Raw genomic sequence first — 17,719 nt, 5'->3', positions numbered from 1 at the left:
TAGAGACCTTTGAGAGAAGAGCAGTGGGAACGTTCTCCTTATCCCTCCCAGGTTGGGGTACGAGTGTATGTTTTTTACCGAAATCTAAATGCGTCGGTTTAATTTTCCCCCTGCCCCCCGTTGACTTTTTACTCCGTTTACTCGGTGGGGGCTTGTGCAGCTCTACCTCAACTCTTTGTTTAGGCTTGCATTTCTTGGCTGCGTGCGAGGGTGAGATTTGGGTGACCAGATTAACAAAAGTAGGACAAGTCCCAGAAGGGGTTATATCTGGGGGTTTTCCAGGGGCCAGCTCAGGGGAAGTGGGAATGTCCCGCAATAAGAGAGGAAAATCCTCAGGGGTCAGAGATTTTAAGCTAGGTGGGGGCGTATCATCCTCTTGGGTAGTAGGATACGGGATGATCTCTGGCAGGGGCGTATTCTTCAGGGAATCAATGGAGCGCCGCCGCTCCACCCTGCGTTTCTCCAGTGATGTTTCCTTACCCACATCATCTTTAGTAGGTTTAAAGTACTTGTCCAATGTCCCTGCATTACAGCCCCCTTCTCTGGCAGTCGGTTTGCAAAGTCCTGGGGAGGACATCCTCCTGGACAAGTTGTGTTTTGGGCGAAAGGGATGTGGCCCGGCCCGGCCTCCTTTGGCCCCTGACGGCCACAGACGGCCCGCCCTTTGCCCGGGCTTCTCCCGGCGTCGCCCGCGCGCGTCCCGCGATGCGGGGAGAGCGTCACGCTTTTATGCGCCTCCGGGCGCAAGGCACTCTGGGGGCTGTAGTCTCCTGGTCAATTGCTAAGGGAAAATGGGGAAGTAGATAAGTGTAGAGGTTACAATGCCAGGGCCACTTGGGTGGCTGGGTGCAGGGTGCTTTTGAGCCTTCGGGCGCTCAATTGATTTCAATGGGAAAGCTCCGGTTTAGAAAAAGACTGCAAGCTCGGGGACGAAGATTCTTCAGGTGCCACCACCACTTCGAAAGGTAAGTTAGGTAGTTGAAGGATAGGTAGGTACCCCGGAGTTGGGCACAGGGTGCCGCGGGGTGTCGGCTGCAGGAGTGCCTTTTGGTGTCATGAAATCTTACCCTCTGTTGATTGCGGTTGGGGGGCACCTGGTTCTGAGGCTGCAGGCGTCGTCAGGAGCGTCGAGGGAAGTCCTTGGGTGCTGGACTCAGGAACACAGTCGCCGTGGGGTCGTCCTCGTGGTCTTTGTTCACTCCGGCACAGGCCAGGCTTGGCGAGTGCAGAGTGTGAAGGGTTCGCGGTTCCGGGCTTATGCCAGGGATTAGAAGCAGATTTTGAGTAGAGCCTCTACTCATGGAGTCCCAGGTGCTTAGAGCCAAAAGGTAGCCAGGTCCTCCGGGGTTTGTGAGGTTGCTGGCCACAAGAGATGCCGGGTTGGAGCAGGAGCAGGTTCGAGGGTCGACAGGCCGGTAGGGCTGGGGCCAAAGCAGTTGGTGTCTTCCTCTTCTTAGCAGCTGCAGGGCAGGTCTTCATTCTTCTTGCTCTTCTTTGTATTTCGGAATCTGGAATCTGGGAAAGGAAGGTTCAGGGTGCCCCTAAATACTAGATTTAGGGGTGTTACAGGTAGGTGAAGGGCAGGGATCAATGGGTCCCTGTCCTGGGGTGGGTACACCCCCTATTCTGCCTCTCTCCTGTGGGAGGGGGGCAGTAGCCTAGTCCTGATTGGGTAGGACCTCCCATCTTCAAGATGGCGAGCGCCCAGAGATGTGCTTCACCTCGCCTCCCCCACCTGAGGGGTTGGGTTGGCAGGCTGGCACATCCCCTGTCCTTATTTGGGGTTTCCGGCCAGGCTTCCCGCCAGAGTGGGGGCTGCCAGTTGCCTGGGGAAGCTCAGAGGCGGCATGCCTTTGAAGCTTCCCCCTGTCCATCCTGGGGGAGGAGATTTAGCACATCGCCCAGGATGTGCATTGTTGCAGGCCCAGGAAAGCAGGGGCTCTCCTACCCAGGGGCCCAGCAACATGTCCGCTGTGTGGCAGCCTAGGCAGCCTCCCAGACCAGACGTGGATTGTAGGTTAGGTTTCAGGGGGCATCTCTAAGATGCCCTCTGGGGTGCTTGGTACATTAAATCCCACACTGGCATCAGTGCGGGTTTAATGTGCTGAGAAGTTTGATACCAAACTTCTCAGTCTTCAGTGTTGCCATTATGGTGCTGGGGAGTTCGTGTTTGACGAGCTCTCAGCACCATGTACTCTTAAATGACAGCACTGCACTTACAGTGCCCAGGAATGGACCTGGGTACTGTAGGGGCACAGGGCTCATGCTCCTGTGCCCACACGACTGGCATAGGGCACCCATCTAGAGGGGTGGCTGATGTATGCCAGGGCAGTGTAGGTGGTGGGCATGGCACACAGGGATGTGTGCCATGTCGACTCTTTGTTTTGTCTTGTACCCAGACACCCAGCCTGCAAGAGCAGTGTGTGTGTGTTAGGGTACAGGGCCTCTAAGGGTGGTACAATGAGTACTGCAGCCCTTAGAGGCCTTCCCTGGTCACAAGGCCCTGGGTACCTAGGGTACCATTTACCAGGGTCTGACATGGGGTCAGGGTTTGCCAATTTGGGTTATGGCTGTTAGGCAGTTTATAGGGAAGGAACACAGGCCCTGGGCACCTGATAGGCAGGAGCCCAGGGCACAGCAAGGAAAAGTGCATCAGCTATCAGGCAAGAAAGGGGGGGGGGGGTTACTGCAATAGAAACCCACTTTCTTACAGAGGGGAAAAGGGGTAATGGGGAGGAGGGTGGACAAAGAGAGTAGTAGTATGGATGAATGCCCCTGGAAGAACGCAAGGGGCTTGGTAGTCTGGAGTAATTTCCCTCCCATTTAGTCAGCCATAAAAAAAGAAAAATGCAGCAATGAGCCCCAGCAGAGTTAAAACACCAATAAACAGGGGTAAAGAAAGGAGGGTGGGGGACAAGGGAGGAAAGATGAGGGAGTATGGAAGAAGGACCCAGAGAGAAAGCAAGGGTAACTGGTTGTGTGGGAGGGAGAAGAACAGGGCATTCTCCACAGTTGCAACATTAAATGAACAGGAAAGGAGTAAGGCATTTTCTGATGAACACTTCCAACTGCTGAGTCTTAACCGTTAGAATATTCCCCAAGTATGAGACTAAATCTGGAAACTTTTCATTAAAGTGCTTCTGCATGCCATTTGGTGGCACCGTACAGCTCTGCATAGGTTTCGGTCTATTCCAGAAGTGACTGAGTGGAGCCAAATATAAGCACCACTCCTGTGCACTGATGACAGCTCCTTTCCACACCTTTGAAAGCAGATCAGGAGATTCACCCCACTTTCGTCTGTCTTTCAACGACTCCCAAAACAAAATCTAGTGTGCAATGGAACGATGTCCGCTTCTAAAACTACAGGCTTTAACCCATGCTCAGAAAACCGATTTCACAGATCCATATGAGGCATGTCTTTGGTGCTTGGGTTCATGGCACGACTCCAAGCAATGCGATGATGGCTCCCTCATGCACCCGAAGGTGATCTGGGACCACAAAGCTGTACGTCAGGTACACTGGAAGAAGTCACAGCCCGCGTGTATGTCCTGCTCAAATTCAAGGATGCAGATCCCCTCCCGAGGCTGCTCCCGCAAAAACTCAACTTTGGGTTCGAAATCCTCTGCTAAATCGAAGTACAGTAGTAAGCATGAGAAGGTGCAAAGGGTCTAGACCCTGTTCTTCCACTTTCTACCTAAAAAGAAGTCACATCGGCGCAAAGGTGCCAGTCTCTTACTCCCAATCTCTAATTTAGGAGCCGATCCAGATGCTGCCAGAGTTCCCTGGCCATCAGCGATGCCGCAACATCACCCTCTCATCCCCAATATGATTACCAATTTTATTTTTTTTTTGAAATATTTTTATTAAATTTGCAAACACAAAAGAAAATAAACACCACTCATCGATCTCCAGGCGTAGCAGGAGGTTACTCCAAACGGAATTCCACAGTGCAGTATAGTTACAAGTGAGACATAAAGACATTACATACGTAGCATATCGTCGTTCCCTTCTCAAACCCCTGCATTCGAAAGGCGCACTACTCTTGGTCACTGAGTTCCTCATCTGATGCGGCTGGTGGGGGCTCACATATATTCCCTCTGTATACATTCCACCCATTCCACACATGGGACCATTTCCGGGGGCACCCTCTATGTATATATACAGATTTTTCAACCACCATTACTTGATCCATGTCACGTATCCACTGCGCCAGGGTAGGCGCCTGCCCCGAACCCCATCGCTGGGCTATATTGCGTTTTGCCAGCATGAGCCCTAACGTCACCCAGAGCTGCGTCATTCTATTATGATCAGTTTGTTCCCACATGTTAAGGAGACATCGCCGAGGCTCCGGTGGTGTCAGGATTCTAGTCACTTGGGAGAGCGTATGCATCACCTCCTTCCAGTAGATCGTGATGGCTGGGCATTCCCATATGGTGTGAAAGAAAGATCCCTCGTGGCCACAGTTCCTGAGACATTGCGGGGACTCCGCCCGCTCTAGTTTAAATAGGAGTGTACGGGTGTAGTATGTGCGGTGCAAAATTTTAAGTTGGACTAGTCTGAACTTGGACGATATGCCCACCTCCCTGGGGGACGACAGCGCGGACTGCCACTCCGTCTCATCTAAGTCCCCAAGTTCTGCCTCCCATTTACTCTTGAGGATCAGGAAAGGATCAAGGCGAGTATTTATTATTTTCCGGTATGTGAGGGACGTCGCTCTTTGAATAAGGTGTTCTGTCAGGAGCCGATCTTCCAGGGGCGATGACTCCGGGAGCCGCGTCCCCGGTGGAATCGCCGCCCGGAGAGCGTGGTGGATTTGTAAGTAGCGGAAGCATTCAGTATCGGCCAAGTCGTACTCATGATTACCAATTTTACATGGATTTACAGGAGGTCAGTGTGCTGGATAAATCCCCTTATAAAGGGTTGAATTTGCCTCTTGGGCTCTCAACAGCAGAGAGTGATTCCTTTGCTGTGGTTATTTGACACGCATGAAGTCCTGGACCTGCACCTGCCTTCAGTTGAAGCCAAGACAAATACCTTTACCCTAAGTTTTGGAACCTAGGCCAGCCTTACCTGAGCCCTTGCTTATATTCAGTGAAGCCCTAAATGACACCTTAATGGGCATTTGCCCAAGCCCTGTTCGTGCCTACCGGTGAATGAATGGGTGGCCTGACGCCACAGACCGACACCTGGTGACCCAGATATCCTTACATGGCACCCTCCTCCAGAGATTTTGGTGGTCCAGGCTGCGACCAGCAAGGTGAAACTCAATTAATTCCCTAAGACTCACCCCCTCCACCCCACCTACCCCACCTCCGACAGGGAGTCCAAGAGGATTGAGGTGTTCAGGAATGTTAAATGTTAAATGTTATCGGATTTCTAAAGCGCATAGCTGCCCGTGAGCGTCCCAGCGCTGAACAGATACTGTTGGAAAGAGAGGGAGAGAAGCTCATGGGAACAGCCAAGTTTTTTTTTTTTTTTTTTTTGTTAAAAAACCTTTATTTTCAAAAGTCAGGACACAGCTATTCAGCCGACAACCCGGAGGTTCAGCAGCATCGATATATAAAAACAGAGGTGCGTCCCCAGTGCCATGAAAGGAGAAGTGCAAAGGTTCAATTTTAATTAAACACAAAAACGCACAACAAACCCCAGCAAGGCAAGAACACTGAAAGCCCATGATGAGCCCCCCAGGGGAGGCCGGACCCCACTCATCTGTTACAGTACAAAGTAAAGAGGAAGAAGAGGGACTGTAGAGGCCAAAAAGTCCATAAACCATACTGAGCTGGAAAGAAGGTTAGGAGGAAAGCTGTTCCTCGGGAGGATCCAGATCCGGGGCAAGACATATTCCCCCCCTGTATTGATTCCACCGCCCCCATATGGCGTGCCACTTCCGGGGGCGGCCTCTAGCGCAATAGACCGTCTTTTCCCTTAACATACTCCAGTCCATATTTTCTTTCCACGCGGTCAATGTGGGGGGTCCCGCAGAGCCCCACAATCGCGCGATATCTCTCTTAGCGACCATGTTGCCCAGAGTCACCCATTGGGTCTGCGCCGCATTATGATCAGTGGGCCCCCAGACATTCAGTAGACAACACCGCGCTTCCGGCTGCATAGCAATGCCCGTCACCTCCCCCATCACTGCATGGACTTTCCTCCAAAATTCCGTGATGACACCACATTCCCAAATGATATGCAGGAAAGTACCCACCATACCACAACCCCTCCTGCATAGGCCGTCCTCCGAGAATCCCATGTGAACCAGCCTTGGCCCCGTCACATACACTCGATGCAATATTTTAAGCTGCACCAGCCTCAGACGCGACGGGATCGCAACCTCCTTAGGAGAGGAAACAGCAGACTGCCAATCCTCGTCATCCAACTCGAGGCCATCCCGAGCCCACTGGTCCCTCAACCCCAGAAGCATATCCGCCCGGAAGTTGATCAGTTTCTTATAGATGAGCGAGATCGTGCTCTCAGGCATATGGCCATCAAGGACCCGGTCCTCCAAAGGAGAGGACTCAGGCACCTTCTCACCCTCTATGAGGACTGATCGGAGGGCATGACGCACCTGAATATAGCGGAAAAACTCAGATGGCCCCAGCTCATACTCCTTCTGCAACTCTTCAAAGGACTTCACCCTCCCCTTAATCAGGACATCTCCGACCCTGGAGATGCCGATCAAGTCCCATTTGTCAAAGCCTTTTGTGTGCCAAAGCCTACCCAGTCTCTCGGATTCAAATAACGGGGTAGCGAGGGTGAGCCTATCCTTCCAGCCCAGCGAGTCAGTTGCCATCTTCCACACTCGCACCGCCACAGCAGTGGGCCCCGTGAGGGACGAGTCCAAGGACCGCGAATACAACGCCCTGTAATAGTTACCACCACGCAGCAACCACCTGTCCATGGCATACCCAGGGCTGAGGGCAGGGCCATAAAACCCATGATTAATCGCACTCAGCTGGGTGGCCCAATAGTACCGTCGGATGTCTGGGAGCGCAATGCCCCCGTCGTACCATGGAAGCGTCAACTTTGCAATAGCCATTCGCGGCCGCCCATCCCAAATCAACGTTCGTTGGAGGCCTTCGACCTCCCGAAAGTATTTAGCCGGAACCCAGTCCAAGGTATTCTGCAGTGCGTAAAGGAAGCGGGGAAGCGACATCATTTTGAACAGGGCCGCACGCCCAACGAGGGAGAGCGGCAGCCTCCGCCAGCCTTCAACATCCCGCCTCAGGCGTGCCAGGGGGGGGAGCAGGTTCTTCTCATATCGCACAGCAGAGTCCATGGAGATAAAGATCCCCAAATACACGAAGCCCTGCTGAGCGACCTGTATCGAGCATGTTCTAGGGATCGGGGGAACCTCACCACTAAGAACATACAAATATGATTTACTCCAGTTGATAACAAGACCCGAGTTCCTACCAAAAGATGTGAGTACGTCACAGACCACTATAAGTGACTTCTTGGGTGAGGCAAGATACAGCAAGATATCATCGGCATAGAGCGAAATACGGTCCTCGTGTTCAGGCGACCATCTAAGGCCCCGTATATCCGGGTGCCAACGTATCCACGCAGCCAGCGGCTCGAGGGCGAACAACAAAGGCGACAGGGGACAACCCTGCCGGGTACCCCTCCCAAGCTGAAACGGAGTCGACGCCCGACCATTCACCACCACACTCGCAAGTGGCCCCTCATACAGCAACCTCACCCAACTCACAAAACCGTGGCCAAAGCCGAACTTGGTCAGCACGGCCCACAAATATGCCCATTCCACCGTGTCGAATGCCATCGTGGCGTCAAGAGACGCCACAATAGCTGGTTCACGCAGTGTGTCCGCCCTGGCGATTACACCATGAAGGCGCTGAAGATTTAACGCTGTGTTTCGGTGCGGGATGAAGCCGGATTGATCCGGGTGGACCAAGTCACCGAGTACCCTAATCAATCGGGTCGCCAGGATTTTAGCCAGAATTTTCGGCTCTGCGTTAAGAAGTGAGATCGGCCTATATGAGGCGCACTTATCTCGGGGTTTGCCCTCTTTGTGTATAACCACGATCGTCGCCAGTCGCTGGTCCAACGGGAGGGTCCCATTCCCCCGCGCCTCCATAAACATGGCGCGCAGGTGAGGGGCGACCCTATCCGGAAATAGCTTGTACAAATCGACCGGCAAACCGTTCGGTCCCGAGGCCTTACCCGAGTTTAACGCGCGGATAGCCCCCGCCACCTCGTCAACCGTTATGTCACCATCTAGATCGTCCCTATCTATGTCGGAGAGGCAGGGCAACTCGATATCACGGAGGAGGTCAGACGAATCCTCGGACGGCCTATCCGACACTGAGGCATAAACCCTTCAAAAATGGTCCAAGAAACACTGTACAATCCTCTCAGGTTCCACAATCGCCTCTCCCCTCTCTCCCGTCAACTCTGGCACAACTCTATTGACCCGTTCTTTTTTGTCCAGCCAAGCCAGGAGTTTCCCTGCCTTGTCACCAACATCATACAATCGGCCCTGCTGCTCCCTACTGAGGGTCTTAGCGGCGTCCGTCACCAGGTCCTTATACTCAGCTTGCTTCAAGCAAAGCTCATGCAGTGAGGACTCTGTAACCTCCTCCTCCAGCGCTCCCTCCAGAGCCGCGATCTCCTCCTCAACCTGCAGAACCTCGCCATCTCTCCGCCGCTTGGCAGCTACTACTAGGGAGAGGGCTTCCCCTCGGAGCACGGTCTTAAATGCTTCCCACAGCGACACTGCCGAGTCCACGGATCCCTGATTATCCTTGAAATTTTTTTTTACTTTCTTTACCAGCGCGCTGCGCATCTTGGGGTCTCGGAAATACCACGGGTTGATAGGGGCCACCCTTCCTCCTCCCTCCCGACCGAGATCCAACCGGATCCACACTGGCGAATGGTCAGATATACCACGCGCCATGTGCCTCGCCTCGGAGACCAATGAGGCATGCGCAGCCAGAGTGAGTAGGTAATCAATCCTGGAGAGACTACCATGTGCCCCGGAGTGGAACGTGTATTGGCTCTGTGTGGGGTGCCGGAGCCTCCAGCAGTCTATCAGGCCAAGCGTGTTTAGGAAGTCCGGGAGCCACCTCTGAGCCCCCCCTGTGTCTCTGGGCGGGTATCTATCCAGCAGGCCGGAGCCAACAGCGTTGAAATCACCTCCCACCACAAGCATACCCCCCGGGAGATCCAGCAGGGCCCTACCCAGATCTGTGAACGTGGAGGCCTGCAGGGCCGGCGGGACATAAACCGAAACTAGAACCAAAGTTCTTCCGTCCCACCGCCCCGCCACCGCCACAAACCTCCCCCTATCATCAACAATGGTGGAGTCAACCTCAAATGGTAGCGAGGCTCTGACTAGGATGCCCACACCCCTGGACCCAGAGGAGAATCCCGAATGTGCTATGAATTTATATCCCTTCCTATTCAGAGCATAGCACGTATTACCAATAAGGTGCGTCTCCTGCAGCAAGGCAACATCCGGCATTGACCGTTTCAAGAATTGCAAAACAATCCCACGCTTAATGCGATCCCCCAAACCATTAACATCCAGCTTATAACGCTTAAACCCCTACCCCCCATCCTCAAACGTAAAGAGGCCCACCCCACTCCCGAAGAGCCACCATGGAACAGTCCTGGAAAGAATCATCGTGCCTTGCAGAAATAAACCCCCCAACAACAAACCCAAAATCCCAGAAACCCCCCCCACCCTGCACCCCTGCGGCAGCTTACAAAGCCCCCCCAACTTGCAGTGTGCCTGTCGCCCTACAAAAACCCCCAAAAAAATCTACAAAAAGTACCCTAAGGGAGGAAAAGAGCACCCCTCGTCCTCCCGCCGCCCTCCGCATTAACTGCACTCTATTCAAGTCTTTAAATATATAGCCAAATCGAGTCAGACCGGCTCAGAAAAATCAGCCCTGCCCATCCCGGCCACTGTCCCCATCCTCGGCGATGTCCTCCCCCGTCCGTCGTCGGGGCAAAGCGTCCAGCCATTCATCGGCCATAACAGGAGAGTCAAAGAAAAATGTCCGATCTTCGTGCACCACACGTAGTCTGGCAGGGAAGAGCATGGCATACTTCAGATCCCTCTCCCGAAGCCGCCTCTTCACCCCCAGAAAGCCCTGTCTCTGCCTCTGCACCTGCTGGGTGAAGTCCGGGTAGAAATTCACCGACGCGTTCTGGAAGGGGACCGGGCCCGTCACCCTCGATGCTTGCAGGATAGCGTCCCGATCTCGAAAATGAAAGAGCCGAGCGACGATCGGCCTCGGTGGGGCACCCACCTTGGGCCTCCCACCCGGCACTCTATGGGCCCTTTCAACCGCAAAGAACTTTCCAAGACCCTTAGGCTTCAAATGATTAAGCACCAAGTCCTCGACAAGCAGGTCAACCGAAGCCTCATCCGAGGACTCCGGTACCCCGATGACGCGCACGTTGTTGCGCCTGGCCCGGCTCTCAAAATCCTCCAGCCGGCGGGCGGCGAGATCACTCTCGGTCCTCAGCTTTCGAACCTCGATCTGCAGTTCCGTGACATCATCGGTGAGGCCCGTGGTCTTGAGGTCCAGGGTCCTAACCCGTTCATTTGTTTTGCCCAAGTCCGCACGGATCAGGTTAACATCCACCAAGATGGCATCCACCTTATGCGCCAGGGCATCAAACTGTCTCCCAATCGAGGTCTGCATCCCTTCGAGCGCGCCCATGACATCCTGTAGTGAGAGCTCCGGGGCCAAAGGCGAGGCCTCCTTCTGGGTATCCGGCGACTGGCTCGACCCACTCGGTGATCCCTTCTGCAGAGCATAGCGGTCCATACTATTGACTTGGGTATAGGCTCCCCGCCTGGTAGACTTAGCCTTCAGCCGATCCACCTCTGCTTTGCCCGACATGGTTGATACCAAGCAGGTCGGTTCAGATAAGACGGGTCCCTCTCAATGAAAGGAATCAGGGGTGATCAGTTCTGCAGTGGGCCACCAGAGTAGCCTGCAGAGCGTCCATAGGGTAATAAAGCCACCAAGAGCTCTCCAGGGGCAGGGCTGACAAAGGGAGAGAAAGCGAAAGTGAAAGGACGGGGACCTCCGTCCGACAGTTCACACCTCGCCTGGCCGTTGTTGTTCAACTAGAAGTCGGGCATCCTGCCAACTCTAGCTCCTGGCATCCCTCGGAGATAGGCCGCAATCTTCCGCCAGGCATAAGTCCGGTTCCCGGTGGGCGATCCGACCGCGGGTAGCATCAATCGCCTCCCTGACAGGTCATCCACACGATGCCATGCATACCGACAGGATTAGAGACAGGATAGTCGACGGAGGGCGCGAGGGTCTCGGGAGCTCAGAGCTCACGCGGCCATCTTGGTCAAGCGCTAGGCTCCTCCCCCAACAGCCAAGTTTTTAAGGATTTACGAAATGTTAGAACATTGGGTTGGGCACGGAGATCGGGAGGTAGGGAATTCCACATCTTGGACGCAATGTAAGAAAAGCGCCGACCTCCTGATCGTGCTCGAGAAATCTTAGGTAGTTTAGTAAGATTAGCATTGGATGATCGAAGGGGTCTGGAAGTGTTATAGGGGGTAACTAAATCTCTAAGTATGGGGGGGGCTTTGCCATTCAGAATTTTGTGAGTAAGGCAAAGTGATTTGAACTGCACTCTCTCCATGATGGGTAGCCAGTGCAGTGCTCGCAAGGCTGGTTTGGCTGAGCAACGGTTCCTAGTGTTGGTCAGAAACCTGGCGGCGGCATTTTGAACTACCTGAAGTTTGGTGGTGACTTTTAAAGGTGCACCAAGGTAGAGTGCATTGCCGTAGTCTAGTCTTGATAGAATAAGACCCTGTATCAAAAGTTTCCTTGATTGGAAAGGGAGTAACGGTAGGATTTTTCGGGTGGATCGCAGAAGGCCAAAGTAGACTCCGGCAGTTTTCCTTGCTTGGGTTTGCATGGTGAGATTTTTGTCCAACCATAGCCCAAGGCTTTTAATCTCGGGCTTGGGGGTAGGAGGTTTACCCATGCATGGGGGCCAGAGGGAGTCCGTACGGAAGTGGGCTTGATTCCCCAACACCAAGATCTCTGTCTTATCGCCGTTAAGCTTTAAGTGGGATCTGTCCATCCAGCTGACAATGTCAGTCAGGCAGGAGTAGAGGTCTATGTTGGGATTTTTTTGCTGGGTGAGGGAAACCACTAGCTGCGTATCGTCTGCGTATGTTAAGAGTTTTATCCCGTATGGGGTAACCATTTGTTCCAGGGGAGCCATATATACGTTGAAGAGCGTAGGGCTCAAAGAAGAGCCCTGGGGTACTCCACAATGTACAGGGGTCTCCCTGGATGAGTGGTTACCCTCTATGTTGTTCTCAGCTAGCCTAGCACTGTTGACAATCAATGGGGCTTGTTTATTTGGCCGATATACGAACGCCGTCTGGGACCTCGCCAGCGAGATCCTGCAGACAACATCAGAAAAACTTGGGACCTCTGCAGTTCAAACCATTCAAGATGGTCACAGTGCGGCCAAATACGTGATTTATGCTACTTTTGAGCATTTCAGACCTGAACATAGTAAATCTGGTTCGTGCCTCACACTTTTTTTCAAGCATTACTCAATGCAAGCATCTTCTTCAAGAGTCGTGTTTCTGTCAGCAAGGTCTTTGGCGTGTGTTTGCCTAATGCTTCATCCTAGCACACACTTTGTGCTTTCCTAGTCGTTTTAGGCTGTGAAATTCAATTGTCAACCATTTCAGAAGAGCTATATCTCATATAATGTAAGTTTTTTTATCAATGTATGCAATAACTTTTCTGCTTTGGTAAAATCAGCACATTTTGTGGATAGTCCATAATTATTCAGATTCACGCATTTACAACAGACCTTTCCTACTTTACGGTTTTTGCTTTGAAATCTTATTGTTGCTGGGCTCTGTAATGCTTTTATATTTGAGAGTGTGATTTTAAGGTAGCCTGTCTCGGTTTCCCAACCAAATGGCTGTAACATTCCAAGTCGTCAAATAATGCAATTTAAGGGCTATTGTGACACTTGGTAAAATATCTCAATTTTAATGGGAAATTTCATTCCTGGGTAGGGTCTCTGCTTTTGATGGGGAAATTCCTTGAGACCAGCAAAAGCCATCTGCATGAAATGGTGATTTTTGGGAGAGCTATATGCAATGCACTTGAGGAGTGGTTTTATTAATTATTTCTGTATATTTGATTTGATCTCCAACAGAATTTTAAGCCAATCTCATCTGTTTCATATTTTTGTATTGCTGCAGATAGGGAATCTAAAAGCACATTTGAAGATTCATATTGCAGACGGGCCTCTCAAATGCAGGGAATGTGGGAAACAGTTCACCACCTCAGGTATGCAAGTTTTAGAATATAACAATTTAAGGCTGTAGTGTGTGCTGCAAAACTAGAGTTCCTCATTGTTTGGCACAACATTGGAATATCAGGAACGTGCCTTTAGGCTATGTCTGAAGGTATGCTTACTCGCTCTTGCACTGTCACCTTGATGTTGGTATGGCTTAATGTTTCATGTGGGTAGAAAAGTCTCCTCACAGTTAAAGCGTAGACTGTCCTTCAGATTACCCCTAGGTTTAGAAGGACTTTCAGTCTTTGGTTCACTATGCCGGAATCTCTGTATACTTATTTAGCCATAACTCCTTTGGAGTTCTGTAAAGTGCTGGCTCACCTAAGCCTCATAGTGCCCAGAGAAGACTAGTAAATAAGAAGGCAGAAGAGAGTAGGTGTGTTTCACCCATACTGAATACCACGGTAATCAGGGACTTGCAGCATTTCTGAAGGGTAATATTTCATATTTTTCTCTTCGTGGTAAGCTCTGTTACATGAGGTCTTGTTTTGTAAAATCGTTTGCCCCTTAAGGTGTTTAATATGAGTCTAGGAAGAAATTGTCATATTTTTGCCTGTTCAACATCATAGAAACTTTATTGATGATCACAAATAGTAGAATATTTTCCCAGCTCCATGAGTGGTGGGGGGGGATTGTGTGTGTCTTTTCACTGTCTTTTTAAAGTTTTTTATTTTTTTTACATATCATCTCACAACATTCTACCTTCAACAGTACACATGCAAGGCATAGGTTATATGTTGATTAACTTAACAGTTTGAGAAGTGCCGCTTCTGTGGCAAGTTGAAATCTTCTAATGACCCATGTGCATAATGTGAGGTCTCTTTTCTTTCCTCACATAGTTAAGGAATGTGAATTTGGGGAATTTTGGTGATTGTTTAAAATGACGCTAAAGGTCCGTGAGAGTACAGGAGCAAGAAAGCTCAAAAAGAACACTATAGAGTGGCCATGGAGTAGGTTCTTTTCACTACAACAAAGATTTAATCCCAGAAGGACTCACTGGTAAAGAGATCCAGGAAGAGGATAAAGCACATCTAGTACCTGGATTCTCAAAACTTGTATCACTCCGGATCAATGTCAAACGTCTCTGGTATGAACACTGATATTGTGGTATCATTTTCACCTTCGATAATCAGTAGGGCTCTATGTAAGATGTGGAAAAGAAGACCACATTAGATATCAAGAGGCAGGCTTCGATGTCAGTACTTTTGATGTCGCACCGTTCAGTCCTGCCATGACAATGTCACATCACTCAACATTGACAAATAGAGCCTTGAGATTGATGCGAAAAGATTCAACATCAAAACAAACCCTGTTGTTTTTCTCCATCCATTGTCAGTTCTCCTGAACGACCATCCCTGCGTATAACTAATTGCACCAGATAACCCAATACAGCTGTGGTTGCAGCAACTAGTAGGCCCACACTGTCATGTGTAGTCCTTGTTTGTTGATTAAATCATTTCTTTTTGAAAATGGCTTTTACAAACGTAACACGAGTCTCCATGTAGAGCAAACTATCTTGTCTCTGAGGCTTTTCCCTTTAACCTTTTACAGCACCTCATCACTGCTATGATCATGTCCGTGGTGAAGATGTCCCTCGAACACCAAGTGTGACCGTTGTCCTTAATCTGTTGACGTTTATGATAAGGGGGACTTCTCCCTCACCTTATATCCCCCTTCTACCTCCCTAGTTCTGTCTTTCCTGTTCATTTAGCTCATTCCCTCTTTCTTCCCCCATTTCCTCTCTTCTGGTCCCTCTTTCCTTTTACTTCTGTTTCTTGTTTCTCTTTCTCCTGTTCTCTTTTTCACTTTTAGTCTAATTCTTTCCTAGCGCTCTGTGATCTCCTCCCTGGTTCCATTCTGTGCTTTCCTCCCAGCCGCCACTCTGTGCTTTCCTCCTTGGCGCTTTTCGGCCTTCTGCTGCTTTAGTCTCCCCTCTTGCATACTCTTCTGTCCTACCCTCTTGACTACACTTCTGAACCCGCCCCTCTGTGTATACACTTCTGGACTCTCCCCTCCATGCATACTTTTCTGTCCCAACCAATGTGCATCTGGAAACCCCCTCTGTGCATAATCTTCTGGCCATTCCCCGGTGCATACGCTTCTGGTCCTACCCCATTGCATATCCTTCTGGTGCAACTGCTCCACTCATACTCTTCTGATCACCTTTACGCATCGAAACAGAGTTAGGAAAGCAGAAGCACCTGTAGGGGGAGAGAATTTACTCTGTCCGCGTAAATGTGGATCAACATGCAGAGTCCGACAGTCTGAAAGGATCACTCTTATCTGCAGTGGAGTAGGAGGGGTGTTTAGTGGGGGTACTTTTTTCTTTAGATGCAAGTTTTTGTGCTGTGAAGCCTTTGTGTTGCAACATTGCCACTTTCACGTTTGTATAGTCAGCTTTTATGCCTCCTTTGTTTCCATAACAAATACTTCTTTTTGTTTGTAGAAGGGGCATTAGAAGTGGGTTATAGAATTGCATCTCCTGGCTCGACTGACTCTGTGTCGTGTACTTTCAAGGCAACCTGAAGAGGCACCTCCGTATCCACAGCGGGGAGAAGCCCTACGTGTGTGTTCACTGTCAGAGGCAGTTTGCAGACCCAGGCGCGCTCCAGCGACATGTTCGAATCCACACAGGTATGAAATAAAGAGTGAATGGTCAGCCATGAATGGCATATCCGCTGTTTGAAAACAAATGTCTGAGGCTCTGCAGAGGATAACCTTGAGTAATATGACACAGCTTTACTGACTGCATTTAGTCTGATTTATTTTTAGTTAAGCTCAAATAGGGTAATAGTTGGTACTGTTTTCACATTACTGCACAGAAACTTTTCTCTGTAGAACAAACTAAGGAAACCTAGCTAGCTTTTTTATTTCTGACCCTCTAAAAGTGTTCTGCGCACTCCCATGTTGGACTCGTAACATTACCACCAGTAAAATATTGAAGGTTAATTTCTGGAGGATTCTGGAAACTTGACCCATTTTTTTTATGTATTTGAAAATATCTTTTTTCTTCGACGTGCTGCCATTAATAACATCCATTACTTTATCACCTGCTTTTCACCACTGCCTCTAGAGCAAAGTCATGAAAACAATTCTTAAGCATAAAAAAAACAATTGCAAATAAAAATAAAAAAACCAACTCCCCAACATGGCATTTTTGGCTAGATGGTGTCTATTCGCGCTCTGTAAGTACTTTACCCTTCAGAGTCTATTCACTGTTACCTTTCGCTTATTGAATTGTGTCAAAAAGTGTTACGTTCCTTAGATTGAGCTGAGCAGCCTCCAACCCTTAAGTGGCAATAGTCTAGCTTTCTTAACAATGTGTTAACGGTTCTGGTTTTCGCATTAAATTTGCAGCTTCGACTCAGTAATTGTTTTCACAGTAATGAAACTTCATACAGTGGCTAACATTGGCAGACTTTTGCTGCAAACATTACCTGTATCTGATAGAGACTTCTAGCTGCAGATTCCTTACAGTAGAATATTCCCCAGGCGTCAGACTGGATCCAGACATCTTTTTAGCAGTCCCCTTGCGCACCAGTAGGTGGCATCATACAGCTCTGTGTGGTTTTGTTGACTGTCCTTGAAATGAGTTGTACTGAGCCTATATAGGCGCCATCCCAGCGCACACTGACCTCAGTTCCTCCTGTTCCCTGCCATCAGTGTGGATCAGGGCGACATTCCCTCGGTCTTTTATTGACTAACATTTTCTTGACCGTTTTCTCCAATTTGAACTAGTGTGCCCATTTCTGACTCTACTGGTTTCAAACCTTGTGGGGTAACAGATCCCGCGAGTGGGCCATGAAGCTTCTGCCGCTTGTCATGCGACTCCGCACTGCTGTTGGTCCCCTTCTTGAGGGAGGTCCCGGGACCACTCTAGAAGTCGCTTACACCGATCATCCTCACAATCCCAGACTTATTCAGGTAAGATACACAAGAAAAGTCCAAGAAGTCGAAGGGCTCTCGGCTCTGGTCCCGTTCAACGGAAGAGGAGCAGGAACGACACCAAAAGTCCAGACCCTGCTCTGAGGGTCATCCCTGTGAAGCCTGCCCCTGACACTGGGTCCACTCTGCTCTTTCCTAAGTTTCTCAAAGCCAGAATGATCCCCGCCTGTTTGAAACTGGATTTGTTTGCAAATGCCCCCCCACTGTTTGCCCCCATCAGAACTGCTATATTCTGTTTTTTGACTCAGATAGCGCTCAGGCAACCTGCTAACCAGACCCCAGTGCCAGTGCTCTTTGCCCTAAAAGTAATAGGAATTAGTACATCCAATTGGCAAGGTACTTTGCCCCCTTATAAGTACCTAGTATGTGGTACCAGTGGTACCCAGGGCAAGGGTAGTAAATGGGTCACCAGGGCTGCAGCGCTTTGTTGTGCCACCCTGTT

At 50.2% G+C, this 17,719-nt stretch overlaps 1 protein-coding gene across 4 annotated transcripts in view; it reads left to right on the top strand.

The window, feature by feature from the left end:
• ZBTB17 (zinc finger and BTB domain containing 17) overlaps window positions 1–17,719 on the top strand; it is a 405,882-nt gene that overhangs the window by 198,947 nt on the left and 189,216 nt on the right. For all 4 annotated transcript variants that reach the window (XM_085609022.1, XM_085609021.1, XM_085609020.1 and 1 more), the window contains exons 9-10: window positions 13,235–13,322; window positions 15,850–15,966. In XM_085609022.1, coding sequence (XP_085465148.1) covers window positions 13,235–13,322; window positions 15,850–15,966 — 205 coding nt within the window. The remainder of the gene's footprint in view (window positions 1–13,234; window positions 13,323–15,849; window positions 15,967–17,719) is intronic.

This window comes from Triturus cristatus, chromosome 1_2 (assembly GCF_964204655.1).
Source record: "Triturus cristatus chromosome 1_2, aTriCri1.1, whole genome shotgun sequence".
Lineage (NCBI taxonomy): Eukaryota > Metazoa > Chordata > Amphibia > Caudata > Salamandridae > Triturus > Triturus cristatus.
The sequence above is the reverse complement of the archived record's forward strand: the minus strand, read 5'-3'. Positions and strand labels throughout refer to the sequence as shown.